This window comes from Cyanistes caeruleus, chromosome 17 (assembly GCF_971803275.1).
Source record: "Cyanistes caeruleus chromosome 17, bCyaCae1.hap1.1, whole genome shotgun sequence".
NCBI lineage: Eukaryota > Metazoa > Chordata > Aves > Passeriformes > Paridae > Cyanistes > Cyanistes caeruleus.
In genome coordinates this window covers 11,316,412-11,336,327 of record NC_141717.1, presented here as the reverse complement: position 1 = coordinate 11,336,327, position 19,916 = coordinate 11,316,412, and the positions used below count along the sequence as shown (strand labels likewise).

At 46.4% G+C, this 19,916-nt stretch overlaps 1 protein-coding gene across 1 annotated transcript; it reads right to left on the bottom strand.

Annotated features, from left to right (window-relative positions):
* Positions 1-596: 596 nt before the first annotated feature.
* On the bottom strand, positions 597-19,650 carry CYP2W1 (cytochrome P450 family 2 subfamily W member 1). Its single transcript, XM_086853786.1, has 19 exons — positions 19,374-19,650; positions 17,009-17,171; positions 16,696-16,845; positions 16,259-16,419; positions 15,617-15,790; positions 14,954-15,095; positions 14,216-14,403; positions 13,587-13,728; positions 13,052-13,215; positions 11,980-12,031; positions 11,301-11,491; positions 7,299-7,461; positions 5,290-5,439; positions 5,041-5,198; positions 4,450-4,623; positions 3,317-3,458; positions 2,738-2,922; positions 2,108-2,249; positions 597-1,541 (listed from the first exon to the last, which is right to left on the bottom strand). Exons 1-19 carry the CDS (start codon positions 19,596-19,598, stop codon positions 1,351-1,353), a joined length of 3,057 nt encoding a protein of 1,018 aa, XP_086709912.1. The 5' UTR covers positions 19,599-19,650; the 3' UTR covers positions 597-1,350.
* Between the last annotated feature and the right edge of the window lie 266 nt (positions 19,651-19,916).

Genomic DNA, 19,916 nt, shown 5'->3' with positions numbered 1-19,916 from the left:
CAGAACTTCTCACCCATGAGATACATCTAACTTGATATTTGTTGTCACTCTGGGCTCAGCACCAACCTTTCATGGTGGTTGCATTTCTGTGTGCTGCAAAGTTGGGTGCCAGGCATAGGAAATGTGATGAGGACATGGGATTAAAACTTTATTGGGTTCCCATGAAGGGGAAACAAACAATATGATAAAGCACATGATAAGAAAATGCATGTGGAGGAGTGGGAAGTCACAGGCAGATAAATGGATGGAAAATTGCCCCAGCTCTATGTTGGCTGGAGTAAGGCTGTGAATGTGATGGCATGTAAGAGTGCCACAGATAGGGACAACAGGCTGAGCTACAGAGGAAAGGAAGCCAATCAAAACCAGCTCTCATTTATCCCTGATCACTTCTCTGTGCATGTGTGTGTGCAAAACAAGCACTGTGAAATTAGACTGCATTTGCAGGGGAATTGCATGGCTGGCTCCAAAGGCCAGACCATCCCAAACAGCAGAATGATTGCTGGTGTAGGCTCTTAACATTAACCAGGATATCTGAAGAGAGGGAACGGTCTTTGCTGCTATTTAACAAGGTCAGGAAGGACAGAGATGCATAAAGCTACCAGTGGGTATAGTTTATTTTTCTGTATCATTAGCCCTTTATGACTGGATGCTGGTGCAAATCTCATGTGGCCTCATGATTTAAATTGCAAACTTAGAAATGCAGCTCCTTTTTCGTTCTGACTGGGGAGCAGTGTTGAGCTTGGTAGCAGCACTTGCTTATCTGAAGAGGTTTGCAGACTCTGGACATCTCCCAGGACACTGTTCCAAGGCAGAAGTGACTCAAATCACATGAACCGATCAGATTTTTCACTCTAGGTTTGGCTTGGCTGCTTGGCAGGTGAAATCCAGGTAGGATTTTGCTGTGAGCTGTGGGAAAGCTCGGGAGGTGTCTATGGATGTGTGATCCACGTGTGATCCACGGCGTCTCTCTGCGGCCTCCAGCAAACCGTGGTTTGTTCCTCCTCAGGATTCCGGGCAGGTTTCTGTGACAGCAGCACGGTGATCCTGGGTGCCTGGTGTTGTCCCTGCTGCTCATGGGCTGCATCCCCTCCACCAGAGCAGCAGCTTGGTCCCTTCACCAGCTCCGTGCATGGTGTGTCTTGAGAGGTGGGGTGTGATTGTGAGCACCGGGGCCTGCCTTTGCATCTCCCCCACAGCACAGGAGCGAAGAGCAGCCCTGGGGGGATGGAGCGGTGAGGGGCAGGGGATGGAGACAGTGGGAAGGGGATGTGGTGGTGTGGCAGGATGGGGGATGGTGAGTTTGAGCAAAGTTGGGCTCTTGGACCCCGAGGCTCTGGGCCAAGGCCGTGGTTATTCCCTCAGCACAGCACACGTTGCCTGAGGCTGAGGCCTCAATGTGAAAGTCGTTTGGGGGACGGTGAGGTCCAAGTCAGACTCTGAAACTCCTGGCTGGGGTCGGAAAGTGAATGTTTGGAGCAAGCCCACAAAGAAGACAAACAGCTCCATCTTGGCCAGGCTTTCTCCGATGCAGTTCCGCCGCCCTGCGGGTGAAAGCAGAGTGTTTACCTCATGGAAAAATCCAACTGGAATGTTTGCCATGTGCACATTAGCATCTGAGATGTTGCAATGGAGGGAAACCTTGAAATGCACTAAAGCATTTTGGAGTAGAGGGGACTGTGTTGCTGAAGGTTCCTGCCTGTCACAGGCTACAGCCATTTCACAGGTTTATTACACATTTATTCTTCTCTCCTTAGCTCTTCCAACCCTCTCAGCATCTTTAACGCTTTCTTTTGGAAAGCAGCCTGATAGAAGAATGCTACCTCTTTCCAAAGTGGAATAGTTTGATGCTCACTTTTCCTGTGGAATTTATCCTCACATACCTCTTTCTGATAAGAGTGTGTTTCTTCTTTACTACCCTTCTTTGTGCTATATTTAGCAGTGTGAGAGCTGTGCTGTGAGAGCAGCCATTTGCCAGATGCAGAACAATTGATTCTATTCAGTTGTCTGGTTGCTTATTGACTGAGTTAAGGGCAGTATTTAGACATGAAGGCCTCATTAATGTGTATTGTAATGAAATGCCACCTGTGCAGGTCCTCCCTTTGGTTACCTGTGGAGAAGGGCAGGAAAGCTCCTTTCTTTACAAAATTCCCTTCAGCATCAAGAAAGTGGTTGGGGTTGAACTGATGTGGTGTCTCCCATTGTGTCTTATCCAGCAGCACTGAGGTAAGGGATGGGATTACAATTATACCCTGGAAGAAAAGTACACAAAGGCACAAGAGATAGCAAAGTGCTGTTTTGGTTCATTTTCGCACACAGGCTTTGGTGTCCCAGGAGATTTTCTCCATCTGGGGTAGGTGGAGACCATGAGGGTTTTATCCCATCATCCAGCAGAGAGAAATCAGTGAGATTTTCCCACTAGTGCCAAGGATTGAAGCCAAGCCCCACATGGTGCTGCGAAAACCTCAAGTGGAAGGTAAGATCCTACAAATTCTCTGGCAGATATTTCACTGTGCAGATGGCAGCAAGGAGGTGAACCAGCACTGCTCATGGAGTGAGGAAGTCCTGAGCATGAGAGGGACTGGGCTGAGTCCTGTGACACACTCTGGGCTCAGTATAGAAACTCTTCTGGGAACGGTTTTGGACTCTGTCCTGTAATTCCCTCTAACTAAACCACTCTCCAGTGGCACTGGCGGATCTGGGGAGGGTTTTGTGTTCCTGGGGGGGAGCAGATACCTACCTTGGGAAGGAAGTAACCTCTGAAGTGGGTGTCAACAGCAGTGCAGCGGGGCACGTGTGGCAGGAGGGTGATGAACCTCTGCACCTCGTGCAGCACCGCGTTGGTGTAGGGCATGCTCTTCCTGTCCTCATAAGTGGCCCAGCTCCCAGCTTTGACCGTTCTCCCAATCTCTTCCTGAACCTTTTCTGGAAGGAACAAACAAAAGGGATGTGTCCCAGCAAGGAAGCCAAATTCCTCCTTGGATTTGGTTTGCAGGGGGGAGCCCTATTTTTCCAGTTTGAAGAGAGAGAGGATTTTTTAAGCAGCAGTATGGGTTTCCCTGCTCTTTGGTTAATTCAGGCATGTGGGTGGGTTGCTTCCTCAGCATCATACTCTGACCTCCATTCATCCTCTCTCCTAGCAAGTCAAAGGGGCTATTTTATTGTGAATTTGATCAGCATTTAGTTACAGTAGGAGTTCATCACAGAGGAGAGCTAGGATTCAGCTCTCAAGGCAAAAGAGCTGCTGTGGATCTGAGCCCAGGCCTCTTCCTTCCCCATTTCAGCCTTGCCATGGATGGAGTAGGTAAAAGCTGCTCACTTTGAATCTCTGGGTACTTCATCATGAGCAGGATGGACCACTGCAGTGTGGTGGCAATGGTCTCTGTTCCAGCCATGACCAGGTCAAGTATGGATGCCATTAAGTTGTCATCATGGAAGAGGCTGTCTTTCTTGTTCTTCTCCTTGAAAAACACAAGAGGTAAGAAAAGTCATAAAACCATCAGTCTGAGTATTCAGCAAGCTCAGGAAATGCTGCATAACCTAAGCACAGCTGGCTGTGGTCCTGTGTTTGTGAAGGGGGTGATAAAATACGCCTGATCTTGAATGCACAGCATCCACCAGATATGGAGTACCACAGATGGAGGGTTTGGAGGGGAGTTTTGGTTCAACACCCATCTCCCCTGAAAGCAGGCTGAAACCTGGAGCTGGCTGCTGTTCACAGATTCAGCCTTGCAGGTTTGGAAAGAGCCGGTCTCTGCCCTGAACAGAAGCAGATTCAGCTAATCCTACCTCTGAGGTACTCCTCCTCCTGCTCAAGGCCAGGTTTGAATCCCCAGCTATGCTCAAAATCGCCTTTCAGGCCATATCTGCCTGGGCTTTAGCACTGTGCTAACTCCTCCTTCACATAGCTGAGTAGAATACTTAGTGCCTAAGGTCAGCCTGGATCCAGCTGGAAAGAAGGAAAAGCCCAGAGCCCAAATATTTTGTGTTGAATGAAATCAACTGATGTGTGAAACTGCCAAGCCTCTGCTAAGTAAGATGCAGAGCAGGGTTAGGACTTGTACTGATGATTTATCATTCAAGTACTTTAAGGGGATCATTCATCTTGATGGAGCAACTGTATCAATGATTAATTGATTTGTTTTCATAAAAAGAAAAGCAGAGTCAGCTTTCATGTGAATTCATGCATTTCCTACTAGGAGCAAGTAGTTGATCTCACATTATTAGTGCTACTATTTCAGGAGTGGATTGAGAGTAGCTTTTGTATCTTAATTTTGATAGAAAAATGTACCAATTGTAAGAGCCTGGCATCTAATTTAATTACCACTGGAGTAACAGCATGGATTTCAATAGATTTACATGACATGACTGAAATCAAGACTCAGCAACTCATTTAGCTAGAAAATCAAAGGAGACATTGCAAACAGCCAACAGAGCTAAGCAGTGCAATACCTCTTGTTGCTTGAATATCAGTGCATCGATGTAGCTCCTCACACTGTTCTCATTGATATCCTCCCTGCTTGCCTTCATGTATTGCCTTAAGATGGCACGCACATCTTCGATTTTCTTGAGCATAATCTTGTGGGTTTTGAAAAGAAATCCGAGGAACGGGTAGAAATTGAAATACTAATGAGAGATTAAAAAAGAGACACATTAGGCCTGCAGAAATACCACACAGAATCACACAGAATCACCTGGGCACATGCTGAAACAGCTTTTTCCTAAGGGCCAATGTATCAGCTGAGTTTTGTCTTTAGTATCTCAGCATCCCAGGGACTTTCCAGGCAGATTTTCATAAGCTAAAGTAACCATAGCTCAGCTCTCATTTTAGCTCCACACAAAGGTGCAGGATGGGCTAAAAGGAAAGTAGGCAAGGGGGATCTGAAGCAGATGGTGCCACCAAAGTGGCACATGGAGAACTGTCGTGTTTTAGGTGTACTGGCTGGTTCTCAGCATTTGAAAACTGCTGAAGTAAATCCTATGGTTGGAGTGGCTCACATGCCAGTGTAAAAAAATTGTTTATCTGTGGGATGGATTACTTACGTTTAAATTTGGGGATCCCAGAAGAATCATAACTTCATCTATGAGTCTTAAGAGAGTGAGAAATGTTGGGTCCTTGTAGTCAAACCTGTCCCCAAAGAGCATGATGAAGGTGACGTTGATGGGAGCGCAGTTGAAGGACGGCAGGTTGAACGGTTCTCCTGCAGCGGGAGCAGGATGGGAAAGCCGTGAGATGTGAAGCAGCTGTGACACACTCGAGGCTGGAGAGCCCTGCCATCATCCCCAGCTCACCTTTGAAGGATTTGATCATCTCGATGAGGAAGTGAAGCTCTTCAAAGATTCTGCCTTCTATCATTTGTTTCCCCATGCCGAGGTTGCGCATGCTGGAGACGGTGAATCGGCGCGTTGTCCTCCACAGCTCCCCGATGGAGAAGAACAGACCTGGGCAGCCCGTGAGAAATGTGCTGGGCTCAGGCACGGAGGAGCCCCCCACACCAACCCAAACAGCACTGGGTGAGCAGGGAGCTCCACAGGTGTTCCTGCTGCCTGTTTTCACACAGATTTAGGGACTACAGGTCTCCCCTTTCTGTGTGCCTCATCCCTGTTCCCTCTCAGCTCCATTCTCACTGAGCCTGTAGCTTGGGAAAGGCAAGCTCCCTCCCAGCACAGTTATCCCAGTCTTCTCCTGAGGGGCAGGTGGGCAGGTGTGGCTTTCACACCAGTATGGGTTGGCTGTAGAACTGGGGGGAGATGTTGGTTTGAGTCAGTCACGGGACATTTTTGACCCAGCTGGTTGTAAGTCTAGGGCCTCCAGCACCTTGTGTCTCTGAAGCTTCTCCCTTCATCCTATTTCAGTCACAAAGGTAATTTATCTGTATGGGGTGGGATAATTCAGTCTCCTCAACCCTAAACTGTTTTATGGAGATTCCCAGCAGTGCTGTATTCCCAGCAGTGGCAAAAATGCTGACATTTTAGTGGAGGTTTCTGAACTCATGCCACAATGATCTCTAGCACCTCCAAGTAGGGATGGGTATTTCATCCCATCAGAGTGCTGTAAAGAAAAAGTGAGGTCAATAATCCAAAAACTATCTCAGACTGTGGTTATTTGAAAAGCTGGATGCCAGCACTTCACATCTTCATTGTGGCTGTGAGGCTTTTAAATATGTTTCCTTTTCTGTTTTAAAGCAGTGTAGTTTTAATTTGGATAACAAAACTTTTTGCTCCAAAAATGTCAAAGCAAATTTCTAAACTTCACAATTTTAAATTTTTCTTTAATGTATGCAATTTCATATGGATCATTCCTTTTCTGAGAGCATCTTCACAGTCAAAAAATCGGCATTTCTGAAGAAAAAATGTTTCATGGAAAAATTTGTGACCATTATTGCTCAACAGCCCTTGAAAACTTCCATCTTTGGGTCACCTCTAAGTGCCTCAGACTTGGGCTGAGAAGGTGAATGTGAGAGGACTCACGATGCAATGCTGATTGTCTCCCACAGGGATGTTTTACATGTAAATTAGCTCTAAAAAATACCTTTCTCCTCATTGATTCCTTTTATTTATGTAGCGAAAAATTCATCTATTGATACTATGGCTGGCTAATTTAATTTCTAATTCTAATCCCAGCTTCAGCCTGTGACCAGCATATAAATCTGCATTTTGGTTCTCCCAACTAAAGCTTCACATGAAGCAGAGGATGGACAAAGCAAAAAGTCCTCTGAAATAGTCAGGGGTGGAAAGTAACCTTGGAAAAAAACCATGGGATTATTTGTGGGGGTGAATTTCCAGCCTCAGCCTCTTGCTTCTGCCTGAACCCGTTTCAGGCTGATCAACCTGAGAACTTTTGTGAGGAGGCAAAGGTGTGGGAACTGACACAACAAAGGCAGCAGGAGAAAGGGAAAAACCCCACAGCTCCCAACAGCCAAGCCAGGTAGTCCAAAGTCTCCTGGAAACCAGCAGAGGGTTCATAAACACGGATGTGACAGCGAGCCACTCGCACTGACATCTCACAGAGATTAACCCCAGAATTACCAGAGTGCCTTCAAAAATGCCACTCCTCCCACCCCTCAACTTTTTGGATATGGCTGCAACTGTGTCAGCAGAAATGATGGAAGGCCAGGAGTCATTGCATGCAAGGAGAGCCAAATGTTTGCTGTCACTTGGCTTCAGGAGGGCCCAAGGGGATGTTTAAAAGCTGGGCTCTAGGGATGCAGTTAGTCTGTGCCTCATCATCATCATCATCATCATCATCATCATCACAGACACTAAACGACAGCGTCATCCCTCCCACCCCCCTCTAGTACCGTTTCCATTCTGAATTTGGTCAAATATTGGGATGGACGGTCTGTCTACAAACTCCTCTGTGTAGTTCACAAGCGCCTCTCGCACAACTTCGTACCCGGTCAGGACCACAACTTTCTGGAACCCAAAGTGGAGGGTGAAGATGGGGCCGTATTTTTCTGCAAGCTGAAAAAAGAGGCAAGCTGTGATGGTCAGGAAGGGAGGGAACATGCAGGGAACAGCACTGGCATCTGTAGATGTAGGAGCCCCCACCCCCATCAGTGCATCACTAATCTGGTTTTGCTGCTAGGGAGAAAATAAATGAAAAACGAAAAGACCCGTCTGAAAACTGGACCTCAAATGGCAGCTAAAATTGGCAAACTGGAGAAGGACCAAGAAGAGAAGATAGTTCAGTGCAAATACTGATGCTGTCACAGAGGAAAGCTTTGGTCTGATGTTCCTGGTGTACTAAAGCACTCCTGCATCCTGCCCTGGCCGGAGGAGCAGTGTCTCTTTCACAGGACAAAGGGGGTGCCCACCCAACAAACCCCAGCTGGTGGCAGCTGCTTAGTGCAAACACCATTTTTTGCTCTCTGTGGGGTGAGATGGAGGGATAACCCCTCTGGAGAAATCCCAAAGCAAAGGCAAACACAGGCAATACCAAGCACAGCCTAGCAAGGGACAAAAGCACGCGGAGGTAATTCCGAAGCGCCGTTCAGAGGCTGCAGCAGCATCTGCCCAGCCCTGCTGGGTAAACTGACCCCAGCCCTGACATTGCCCGTAACAGCTGCAGGTGCTGGGGCCTCACCCCACGGCAGCAGGAACCCCCTGCTCCCGCAGCACAGCCCGCTTTGCCGAGTGCTGGTGTCACAGGAGCCGTGGACAGCTGGCTCTGAACCCCCTGGCTGTGGGGTCACTCTCCCCGTGACCCCAGCGTGGGTCAGCGCCGCCAGCCAGGCAGGAACGCCTCGTCCTGCAGCAGGGACTGACCGCCACCGTCTGTGGGGTAAGCTGGCTTAATTACAGCTGGGTGTACAGCTCACAGGGTATTCAATCTGGGTCCTCAGCACAGCTCTCCCATCTCTCCCTTGCGCTAGACTTTAATACATATCCCATTCATCGAGAGGGAAAGGGATTCTGCAATGGAGCGTCCGGATTTGACCCTCTCCGCGGCACTTTTGGGGTCACTGCATTGTGGAATTCCTCTTGCCACATCTCCGGGGCATAAGGGAGGGAAGCAATTTAATTCATGTTAGTTATATCCTAATGCTTTAAAAGATTTCTGGGTGTCCAAGCTGTCAAATTAATATTTCAAATCCCAAAAGCATTATAGACTTCATGTACATCATCACAATTACATGAAGAAATCCCATATTACCCAGAGGTCTTTTTTTAATGGTTGATTGCTCCTAAATTACATTGCATCAACACAGACATTGACTAGAGGAAGCCCAGAAAGATATTATAAAGCAATTTTCATACCTTTACAATTTACTTTGAATTAAAAAAGACAAAAAGTTCTCACTGATACATCCCAGGCAGCTTTAAAATCTATGAGGGTCTGGGTTAGGGTTTTTTTTTGTCCTACCTTCATTAGTGATTTATCTTGCCTTCTAAGATCCACCAAGTGCAGGTTACCAATGATCGGAAGAGGAGTTGGACCAGGAGGTAATTTAAAAGCTGGATTTTTATAGCCAGTTGAAAAATAGACTACAGCTAATAATACTGCTGCACACAGCAGACAAACTAATGCAGGATCAGAGATAAATGAAATTAAAAAAGACATTTTTTTTTAGTAATAATCTGGTTTTTGGGGTTAGAAGCAATAAAAATGCAGTGGCACTGTTCAGTTTCTGCCAGCTGGCTTTCTGTTTGCTCTCTGCAATTGCTACAAGCACTCAATTCTTATTAAGGTTTGTAGAGTACCTAAATAAATACTGCATACTCCACCCTCTTTAAACACCTCAGAGAATGTGGTCTAAGCAGTTTGCAAAGCCTGTCCAGAAGTAAAGAGAGTTTCAAATTACAAACCCATGCATGTGTGTGCAAGAACATATACATGGGAAAAGGTGCTTGGCATTCCTCTATCACCTCCTCCTCCCTGAGACCTCAAGGTCCTTCATTAGCAGTGCTGTGACCCTCCAAGCACTCTGCTGACACAGGGAAATGAAAAGGCTCTTGGAATCCTATTAGAACCTCCAGATTCAGGTTTAGGTAGGATTTGAGGTCTCCATGTTACTAGAGACAAAAATCGGTATTGTTACAGGAGACTTTAGCTTTCTTGATGTCAAGTGGAGATCAAAGGTTGTTAATAATGGTAAAGCCCAACTACCCCTGGGGGGTTGTAGCCCATAAACTTCTTCATAAAGTCAGCTCTGAACTGCCTGGGAGGGATGTGATTTCAGACTTTGTGTCTGAGGTGGAAGACATGTAATAGCTAGCCACGGAAAATTAGCTTGGATCAAGTGATCGTGAGTGGATTCATGAGTGCAACTGAAAGGAAAAATTATATTTGAAGCTTCTGGGAGGACTTCATTTTGCAAGAGCAGGTTCTAAGGTATAGAGGGAAGAAGTTAATGAAGTTAATGAAGCCAGCTGACCTGGCAGGCTCCAGAAGGGGAACAAGACAGGAGAATGGAGCGGTTTTAAGTCAAAGATACTAAACACCTGGAGCTTGCATCCCTCATAAAGGCTTAAGCCTTGTAGAAAATAATTGAGGTCTAGCTGGTTGAATAGTGGTTTTCAGGAGGAAGTTTGGCATAACCAGCCAAAGGAATAAAACCATTCAGGGAAGAAAGGGCTGTCTGACATGATGAGGAAGCACAAGGCCAAAGGTACATTTGTCCAAAGGTTAGATCATATAAAGGCCATTATTTAGCAAATATGGGCCCTCAGCCTTGTAAATGCAAGGAAGGCAAGGAAGGAGGTGGATGTGATCCAAAGTGGGGCATGGTCAGCAGGGTCCTGGAGCGAACAGTTGCTGGGCACTCAGCGGAGCTGCCTGCGTGGTGTGGAGATGTTGCAGCACAACAGCCACCCAGAAGCAGAAGCAGGCAGTGTGTCGCAACATTTCTGGGATTTATTTTTTATTAGTTTCCAAGAAATGGGCTGGAGGCAATGGTTTCCCCCACAGCATGCCTAGGATGACTCAGCCCTGCCTGCTCTATGAGCTAAGAGGCAGAGGGGCTGTGAAGACAGGCAGGAAGGATCACAGCTGGCACAGGATGCTGAACGTGGGCACTGCGATGAGAACTTGCAATGGCACATGCTCTGTGCCTGGGCAAAATGTTTGTTCCTTCAGGGTTTTCTTGGACCAGCAGCACCCTGCAGGGCAGAAGTTATGTGCTGCTGCTGCTCTCCTGGTATTTCATCCTTGCCCTGGGAGCCTCTGAACTTATAAAAAGGCCTTTCAGAAAGAGACTTAAATTATCTCTGAAAAGCCAGGGGGAGTGTATTGTGGTTTTTTTTTCAACCCAGGCTCTGAGTGCAATGCATTAAAATGACAAAGGTAAGTAAAAGTCTTGCGATGACAAGAAATTCCTGTCTCACTAATGTGTCTGGTACGTGTTTCGCTCCGGAGCCGCGCTGCTACGTGCTGCCCTGCCTGAGCACACAGAGCCGAGCACAAAGCACCAGGCACTGACACTGTTCTGGGAGCATTCCTGGGGCAGCCAGGCCCCTCAGGGTGCTCATGGCCCAGTTGTCCTCCGTCCCTCGTGCCCACGTGGCATTCAGCCACCACTTGTGACCTGGGTGGTACTGGTGAGGGCGCGGAGCATTGGGTATCAGCCACCTAAAGGTAAGCCACACCACTGCCAGCCAGCCTGGGCCACTAAAGCACCAGCCCTGCATCCTTTAACCTAAATCCCCCAAAATCTCTGTTCCTTTCCTGCCAGCCCCATTCTTGACCAGCAGTGCATCCTAGACTGGAGCCTGTCGGCCTTTACTGTGATGGGTTCCTTGTAAGCACGGGCAAGAGACACAGGAACCACTGAAAGGGGCCACATCAGAGAGCCATGTCCTACCTCACACAGCAGCTGGGATTTTCTGGAGCTAGAAGTCCAGCTATTTCCTTTGAGATGTTTGTGGCTGTGAGTATTGCTCACTCTTTGTGCTGCTGAACATGTCCTGGCTGCAGGCTGCCCACGGATCCCTGTGCTCACCACTCTCGTGCAGGAGTATTGGAGGTGGTGCAGCCCAGCTTTATCAGTTTGACCTGAAATCGAGTTCATACTGTCACACCAGATAGATCAACAGCAGCAGAACAAAATATTTAATGATTAAGTGGGTGATAAGGTCAGGCTTGCAGTAGTTAGACTGCAAATAGAGCAACAGCAAAACAAACGTAAGCAAGCGCAGCAGCAGAGGCTTCCTTGTCACAGAGCTTGCTGAGCTGTGCCCAGGAGCTGGAGCTGGTGGTACAGCCCCTGACCAAGTGCAATGCCAGCACAAGTAGAAGGTGCAGAATCACTGTTAGAGTGCTGCCTTTAGTTGTGTGAGCTGAAGCTAGTGAGGAGAGTCAGTGTCTTGACTGGAGGCTGCTATATTTTGTCATCCCTTCATATTCTTTCTCGATCCTTTCCTTCCATTTGCAGCACAGCTCAGCTTTAGATGACAGTAACTTTAGTTTTCTGCTGTAGGTTTACCATAACTGCCCCATTTTCAGTCAAATGGACAATACTGTCCCTATTCATCACAGCACACCTGGTGATTGAGACTGAAGTTTGGAATTAGGAGCCTGTGGATGATGGTTCCCCTGTAGTCAGTGCAGAGAGAGAAATTACAACCTCATGGCAGCTGATTAGTCCCCTGAAGGATCCTTTCTCACTGTGAAGGGTACAGAAGACCTACAGAGCAAGCACAGCTCCTGAGGTGCCAGTGGAGCAGGGGGCTGAGCCTCTCCCAGCTCTCTGGCGGAGCGTGGCAGTCCTCCTGCCCAGCCCCAGCTCCACTGCCCTCACACTGCCTCCTATCTCTGCAGCCACGCTGATTCAGAAACTCTTCCCTTGCCATGGCTGCTCATTTTCTGCCAGTTTAGGGATCTAAGATGGCCTGATAAGGGATTGGACAAGTTCCAGAGCCAGCATGAAGCCAGGAGAGGTGAGGGAGTGGTAGAAATGCCTCTCATGGGCTGCTCAGCATAAAGTGCCCGGTGTGAGTTGGAAAGAACTCACTTCCCAAACCACTTAGATGTTTTCTGATAACTGTCCCGTCCCTGGGTCTTGGCATCAGCCCATGTTACACCCTTGTGTCTGGGACTCTGTAATAAAGATAAGGCAGGTTGTATCGCACAATGGAAGCTCAGTCTGAGGCTCAGCTGAACAACCATCCTGAGGAGGTTTTCCAGATCCTTTGAGGATCTCTTGTCTCCAGCTGGGCCATTGATCAGCTCTGCTATAGGGCTTGGACTTTGGGCTGAGAAATTCCCCATAGAGGCTGCCAGGGGAGAGCTCTGATGGTTACATCTACAGAGGAGGTCTGAAGGCATTTCACTCTTTCAAAGTGTCCTGAAAACAGCATCTCTGATGTTCCAGGAATGAATCACAGTTCCTGAGAGCAGAACTCAGAGCTGTCCAAAGGGTTTACATTGTACAGACATTGCAAGAGCTGCTGGAGAGAATGTCATGAATGAGAGAAAGTAACAATGCCTGGTGTCTTCCTTCCCCTAAAGCCCAGGGACAGCTTTTCCCCACTGTTGCTAGATTTGCTTTAAAGCTTGAAGTGTTCACTACTCTAATGCTGTGCTGTTTGATCATTCACAGGGAACAGCACAGACCAGGTGAGGCATGGGAGTCAGGGTAAAGCCGACATCAGCAGTGAGATCCAGGTCTGACTTATCCACTCCTGGGGGAGGTTGGAACACAAATTTGCGGAGCAAGCCCGAGAAGAAGAGGAACAGCTCCATTTTGGCCAGTCCTTCACCAAGGCAAGCCCTTCGTCCTGAAAACAACCAGGGGAGAAGTTAATGATCAGCACTGTAACTGTTAATGTCGATGTCTGAGACCTTCTAAACTGGAGGTACATTCTGGAAGAGCAGGCTGCTGAGGTAGGAAATCTCTCCTTCCTTCTTTCTGTACATTAGAGGTGCTACTGATTTGGTCTCAAACTACACAGAAGTCTGTAGATATATGAAAATTTTCAGTGACTGTGAGTAAATCTGTGTCTCCCATCTCTCCCAAAGAAGAGGTGGTTACCTACAGTAATGGTGGATAGGAGAAATGACCAGAAATCCCTTACCCTCTGTTCTGTGTCCCTGGCTTTCCTGAAATCAGGGGGAACTGCCATTAGCCTTGCACCCACACCCCTCTTACCTATGGAGAATGGAATAAATGCTTCTCTCCTAATGAAGTTCCCATTGGCATCCAGGAAATGGGAAGGGTTGAACTGATCTGGGGTTTTCCAGTGTAACTCATCATTCAGAGCAGAGGTCAGAAGTGGAATAATCTCAGTACCCTGAAAGGGACCAAAGAAACTCATGGAAGATGAGGACACTCTCTTACTTGACCCAGGCTGTGTTATTTTTCCTAATATGAAGAAGCAAATAAGATGTGACAAGTAGAATTGGGGAATGCTTCCCTGCCCCATTGTGGCTCTGTCTGTTTTCAGTAGCTGCTGTTTTATTTTTTGAACCACAAAACATTCCTCTCTTACAAAGTCAGATCTTTCAACAAATGTACTGGGGTAGAGGTTCCACATTTGAAATATAAGATTCAAAGCAGTGAGATTTAATTAAATCTCTGGTTAATCATGATTCAAACAACTGTACCATACCACAATCCATTGTATGTTTATAATAATTATCCTGGATCCAAGACAAAGGGTCACAGCACAGATTAAACCATACCTCACTGTGTCTTTAGTTATTTATGTGTTTCTTCATCTGCTTTAAAGAAAGCTGTGAGGAATCTGTGCAGCATAAGCTGCCAGCCTCAGAGCTCACCTTAGGAATCACATAGCCTCGGAAATTCACATCGCTGGGAGTCGATCGTGATACGCCCATGGGGACAATATTGGCAAACCTTTGTATTTCGTGTATTACTGCTTCTGTATAAGGCATTTTTTTCCGGTCCTCCAACTTAGGCAGCTCTCCTGGTTCAATGACATGGCTCATTTCTTCCTGAATCTTTCCTTGGAGGGAGGAAGGTATTAAGAAGCTGATAACAATCTCATCTTGCAACTGAAATGGCTACCAGTTTGGCAGAGATGAAGAAAAGGGAAAGCTGTAAATGTCTGGGAAGGGCAGAAGTGGGTAAGTCAGGGGATGGTGTGGTCCTTTCAGGTTTGTTGTTGAGTTAAGGCAGCTTGAATGGAGTCCCTACAGTCCATCTCATGCCTGGCTCTCATTACACACCTTCATTACCCCACAGCCTTCAACAGAAACCAGATCAGAATCAGCTCCTGAGGAGACCTTAAGTGACGTAAGCCCATAGCCTGCAGGCGAATAATGATGGGGGAGCTCCACTGTGACTGTAGGCTGCCCCTTAGCCTCTCCCACTTGGCTGGGCTGGTTTATTGCAATCCAGATGAATAAAATTCCTTTGTAAAGTCAACAGTTGCTATCTCTTTCAGAGCCCTCAAAATAATTACTCTAGGCAGCACTGAATGAGTTCCACTCCCTTCCACAACCAAAGCCGTAAGCATGCAACAATAAATTGTACAAGAGAATTGTCCTCCTTACTCTGAATTTCTGGGTATTTCATCATCAGAAGCAGCCCCCAGCGCACAGTTGTGGATGTAGTCTCAGTCCCAGCAGCAAAGAGGTCCAGAGTTGAAAACATCAAGTTTCCATTGCTGAATGCGGTGTGTGGTTTCTTTGACTCCTTCAAAACATGTGGGTAATACAGCAAGTGGTACCCATATGTGACTGTGTTGCCACCATTTTTATCTGCATTTTAGCTTTCTGTGACTTATATGTGCTGGAAAACTAAACATTTTGTCTTTTGGCATTATGGCCTATGCTGTGTGGAATTTGTCTGGTCCCAAGCATATGTGTAATCCCCAAGTTTAGATATTAGAAATAATTCCAATAAATTGGAATTTATTTACTGCAAGACAGTTTATCACTGTACCCTTCCTGCAGGATGGTTTGGGATGATCTCCTCCTTATGTGTGCTGAGTGGGAGCTTATTTCACCCTCAGGGGATGTCTCAACAACTAAATCCCTTTAACCAGCAGTTCCAGTGGGGCCATGAGTGAATCCAGCACAGCTCAGTGTATGAGTTTTGATATATTCTGCAGTTCTTCTCTTTCCACTCACTCCCAGCCCCTGACAGATGGCCAGTCCTAAGAATAAGTCAGAGCTAAGGGAACAGAAAGACACTGGGACTCAGCTTTAAAGTACCTTTTTTTGCTTCACCAGAAAGGCATCAACAAAGCCTGTTAAGTCATTTTCATTAAGCTCCTCTTTGTGCTCCTGGAAGAGCTTCTGGAGAAAAGCATTCAGTTCACTGATATTTTGTAGAACAGTCTTGGAAGCTCCAGACAAAATTCCAAGGGATGGGTAGAAGTTATATAACTGTGAAGCAAGAGAAGTTTTACTGTTAATTGGCATTTTTTAATACATACTGGTATCCCAAATCACATTGCTGGTCTCTTGTCCTATGCCCTCACATTTCAGGCTGCAATTCCCCCCATCCTACAATCCAAGGAGCTCTGGATTCCTGCAGAAATAGCATGTTCTTTCTGCAATTCAAGGAGGCAGGTTTGGAATTGTGCTTATGCTCTTCAAATAGGGTAAAGTTCCTTTCCTCAAGACTTTGTTGTTTTGTTGTTTTTTTTCTTTTACTAATAAGCTGCACTAAGTGCAGGAGTCTGGGAATCTGTGCATTGCAGATACAGAACCACAGATTTGTTCTGTACAGGCTGACTGACTGATAATGTTCTTGTTCTCAAGGAGCAAGATGTGGGAGGCCAGGAGAACAAGTGCTGGAAACTGGATATCCCCCAAAGAACAAAGAGCTAAAACATAAAATTAAGCTCTTACCTGCACCATAGGGGAGCCCAGCAGCTTAGTATTTTGATTTATCAGCTTCAGCAAAGTTATAAATACTGGATCATCATATTCAAATCTCTTTCCAAACAATATAGAGCAGATGACATTGGATACAGCATTGTTGAGTATCATTTTTGTATCAAATGGTTTCCCTGAATTTTAAGCAATGAAAACAAATGACAAAATGACTATGTTCATTTCAGTCTGGTTCTCATGGAAATATAGTCCTGAGCTCCCAAAGAAAACTCATTCCCCACCCAGGATTCATAGCAGGGAGCTCTGTTTCAGTGTTTTAAGGCCTTGGTTCAATTGCACCCTATGCTGAACTTTAACCACAAGATACCATTTACTCAAAGTTAAACTTTCATTAATCTTTATTGTTCTGCTAGACCTGTTCTCTGTCTCTGGATGAAAGACTTGACACTCACCATGATAGGACTCAAAATATTTGATCAGGGAATTTACTTCCTCCAGGATTTGGACCTCAAGGGTTCTCTTTCCCATTCCGAAATCTCGCAGTGTGGACAAGGTAAATCTTCTCATGGTTTTCCATAGCTCTCCATGGCTGAATGCTATGCCTAAAATAAGGTGTAACATCCTTATGGCACCTGTGGTTCATAAATGTTCGTACACACCGGTACCTCCTAAGATCACAAAAAGTGATCTGTAAGAGGACAGTACTCTCTGCTGTGAGAATATAATGAACAGAGACAAAACTTATCCAAGCAAAAGGTCAGTTACCATTTCCTTGTGTCATTTTCCTAAATATGGGTATTTCTGCCCTTTCTCCAAATTCTTCAGCATGATTTAAAAGGGCATCCTTGATGGTTTCATATCCAGCCAGTACCACCACCTTCCTGGGTCCAAAATGCACCGTGAAGACGTTGCCATATATCTTGGAGAGCTGTCAAGGTGAATAAATATGTTCATTCAAAGCCAGATCTGGACTCAAAACACTAGTACTGGCCACTCTAGGAGGTTTCTAGACCAAAAGGAGCCTCCCATCCCTGCCTGATGTCTCCAGGTGCTGCTGTAATTCAAGTAGTGAGCAACAGCTATCGATTGCCAGCATCTCTGCTTGCACCCTGTTTGCACAACAAGGTGTCTGCTATCACTGCTCCTATCAGGGGAGTCAATAGAGTGCCATTGCATTCCTGTGGTGTTCTGCAGTAACAGGCCAGCAATACCACCTTGGGAGGCTGGTTAGAGAATGCTGTAGCAGGCAGACTTGGTTATTGTAGTGCTGGTGACCTGAGGCAAGCAGGCGTGCACACACCTTTGAGGCTGAAGCCACAAACACTGCAAAAACAAAGCCAGACAATAACTCTTTCTTTCAGGACAGCACTTGTCTCTAATTATGGCAAGGTGGGTAGTGTTGCAGTCATCACAGAATTATTTGCTGGCCACCAGAAACTGAATCCAACTAGGAAGCATATTCTGGTAGATAATGTCACAGGAGCATTAGGCTTTTATAGCAAATTAAAAATGAATCATCTGTTACCCTGAAAGGTGGCTTTGACAAGCTAATCATTCACTTGGTATTTTAGGCTTCGTTTAAACACACTGCAAGCCATCCACTCCAAATGTCTTCTTGTTTCTGATGTGCCTGGGTTACCATTTTCTATGCATTAGATAGATTCCACAAATTGAATTTCAGATTAGAAGCAGCTCCTGTTATTACGCCAGACAAATTGAATTTGTTTTCATCAAACAGTGGTTTGACGGCTTGGGAGATAACATTAGCACTGGTTCTTTCATCCCTGGCAGCTCACAGAGTGTGTGGCAGACCCAGGGGCAGGGAATCACAGCTGCCTCCGAGCCTTCCTTTGGCCATCTCCTTGCATTAGTGCTTCCTGGCATCTGCTCTGGTTTTACTCAGCAGCACAATGTGGCAGGCCTGAAAGCCCAAACAAAGCTTCTTGGTAGATTATAGGAAATCAGTCTGGTGCTGTCACATGACTTGTGCACCATAAAATCCCCCAGTACTGCCAAAAATAGTTCATAAATAGTTTCATACCAACATCCTCAAACATACCCAGGATCAGATGGAAGCTCAGGACCAGAAGCCCATCAGAACTAATCACTACACAATTCTCTGCCCCATAAATCAAGGCAGATGAGCACTGTGTGTCTGCTGTAGGAATTCTGTACTTGGGCAACACAGGATGCCCTTTCTTCTAAAGCTAACTGGAGGATTGCAGTGTCTGCACTTCCCTCTCACTGCAGATATTCAAGTGGCTGAAGGAGCTCCCTGGGGACCAGCTTTCCCCCACCATAGTGTCCAGTGAGCAGCAGGCACACAGGGCATGTGACAGGTCCCTCACAGCACCTCAATTGTCTCTACAGCAACCAGATCAAATCTGAATTCCCACTGAATTGTCCCCAGGTCCCTATGGGAACACAGCAGACACTTTCTGAAACAAACATTGCCCCTGGCTTTTTAATATTTAAGTCTTTTTTTTTTTTTTGTCCTCTCTTTTAGAAATATAAGTATCCATGGAGCTGTGTAAGCAAAAGCAGTTTGTTTTGATAGACATATAAAATCCATGCATCAAGTCCTCAGCCACCTTGGGCAGTGTGTGCAGGGGGAGGCCTGGGGAAGCAGAATTGTGCTTTTCTTTGCATTGCAGAGATGTAATTAGTTTTGGAAAAAAGTATGCACAGGACACTATGCACATCCCCTTTCTCTCTGCTGTGGGGATGGTACCTTTTCTTGCTGCATCCCCTCCATCCACTCATCCTTCCTAGAAGTCTGGTGGCAGTGAGACATCTCTTGATGGCAGCAGCCTGGCCCAGCTCAAGTCTTTTACCTGCAGCCTCTGAAAGGTTCAAAACACCAACAATTTGGAGTAGATTGCAAGGGGTGGGTGGTCTACACTTGAGTGTGCATGAAGAAAGGAGTGTGTGTATTATATTCATATAACAAATACAAGTGTGCATGTGTGCTCCTCTGAAGGTAAAGTCGTTCTGCCAGCCTGCCTGTGTGCCACATATCTCATTGCAGCCCTCTACACAAAGCAAACACAACCACATTTGTATTTCCCCTGCTGCATTTCTCATTTCAGGAATTGCACATTTGCCCCCTGCCTGCTCGCTCAGCCCCTACCTCTGTCAGCGACTGGAACGGCTTTCTCAGGTCCACCACGTTCAGGTTCCCGAGCAGAGGAAGAGGTCGTGGCCCAGGGGGCAAATTGCAAACTGATTTCTTGGAGCTGGAGAGAAAGTAAAGGAGAGCAAACAGCCCTGCTGCCAAGCAGAGCAGCGAGCTGGAGCCCATGTACTGCAGGAAAATCTGCACAGCCATGTCCAGATCAGGTGAGGGTATGAGCATCTTGGGGTCCCTTTATAGCCCTTCTGTTACTGAACACACCTTCTGGGGAAGTGGTTTTATGCAAGGAAAAAGGATCTGCAGACTTGTTTACATCCACTTAGACCAGATGTACTCCATTGTCCTGCCAAATAAAACACCTCTTTCATTCTGAACCATGGATTATCATAATCCGCAGTTCTTGTTTCATCTACAACACTGGGACGGGGTGTTTGTTTTCCAGTGAAGATCTGTGTTATGGGCATGTTGTTCTCTATGTGATTTCAGGGTCAGAACTCAAGGACAAGACCCATGCTGGACAGCTGTCACTGTGCCAGGTCA

Bases quoted from the DNA above. Each gene is read 5' to 3' on its own strand.
- CYP2W1 (XM_086853786.1), bottom strand. From the start codon at position 19,598: ATGCTCATACCCTCACCTGATCTGGACATGGCTGTGCAGATTTTCCTG. The intron at 13,729-14,215 runs GTGAGCTCTGAG...GGTCCCTTTCAG, and splicing joins GAGGCTATGTGATTCCTAAG to GGTACTGAGATTATTCCACT. The intron at 2,250-2,737 runs GTAGGTATCTGC...CTTTTCTTCCAG, and splicing joins GAGGTTACTTCCTTCCCAAG to GGTATAATTGTAATCCCATC.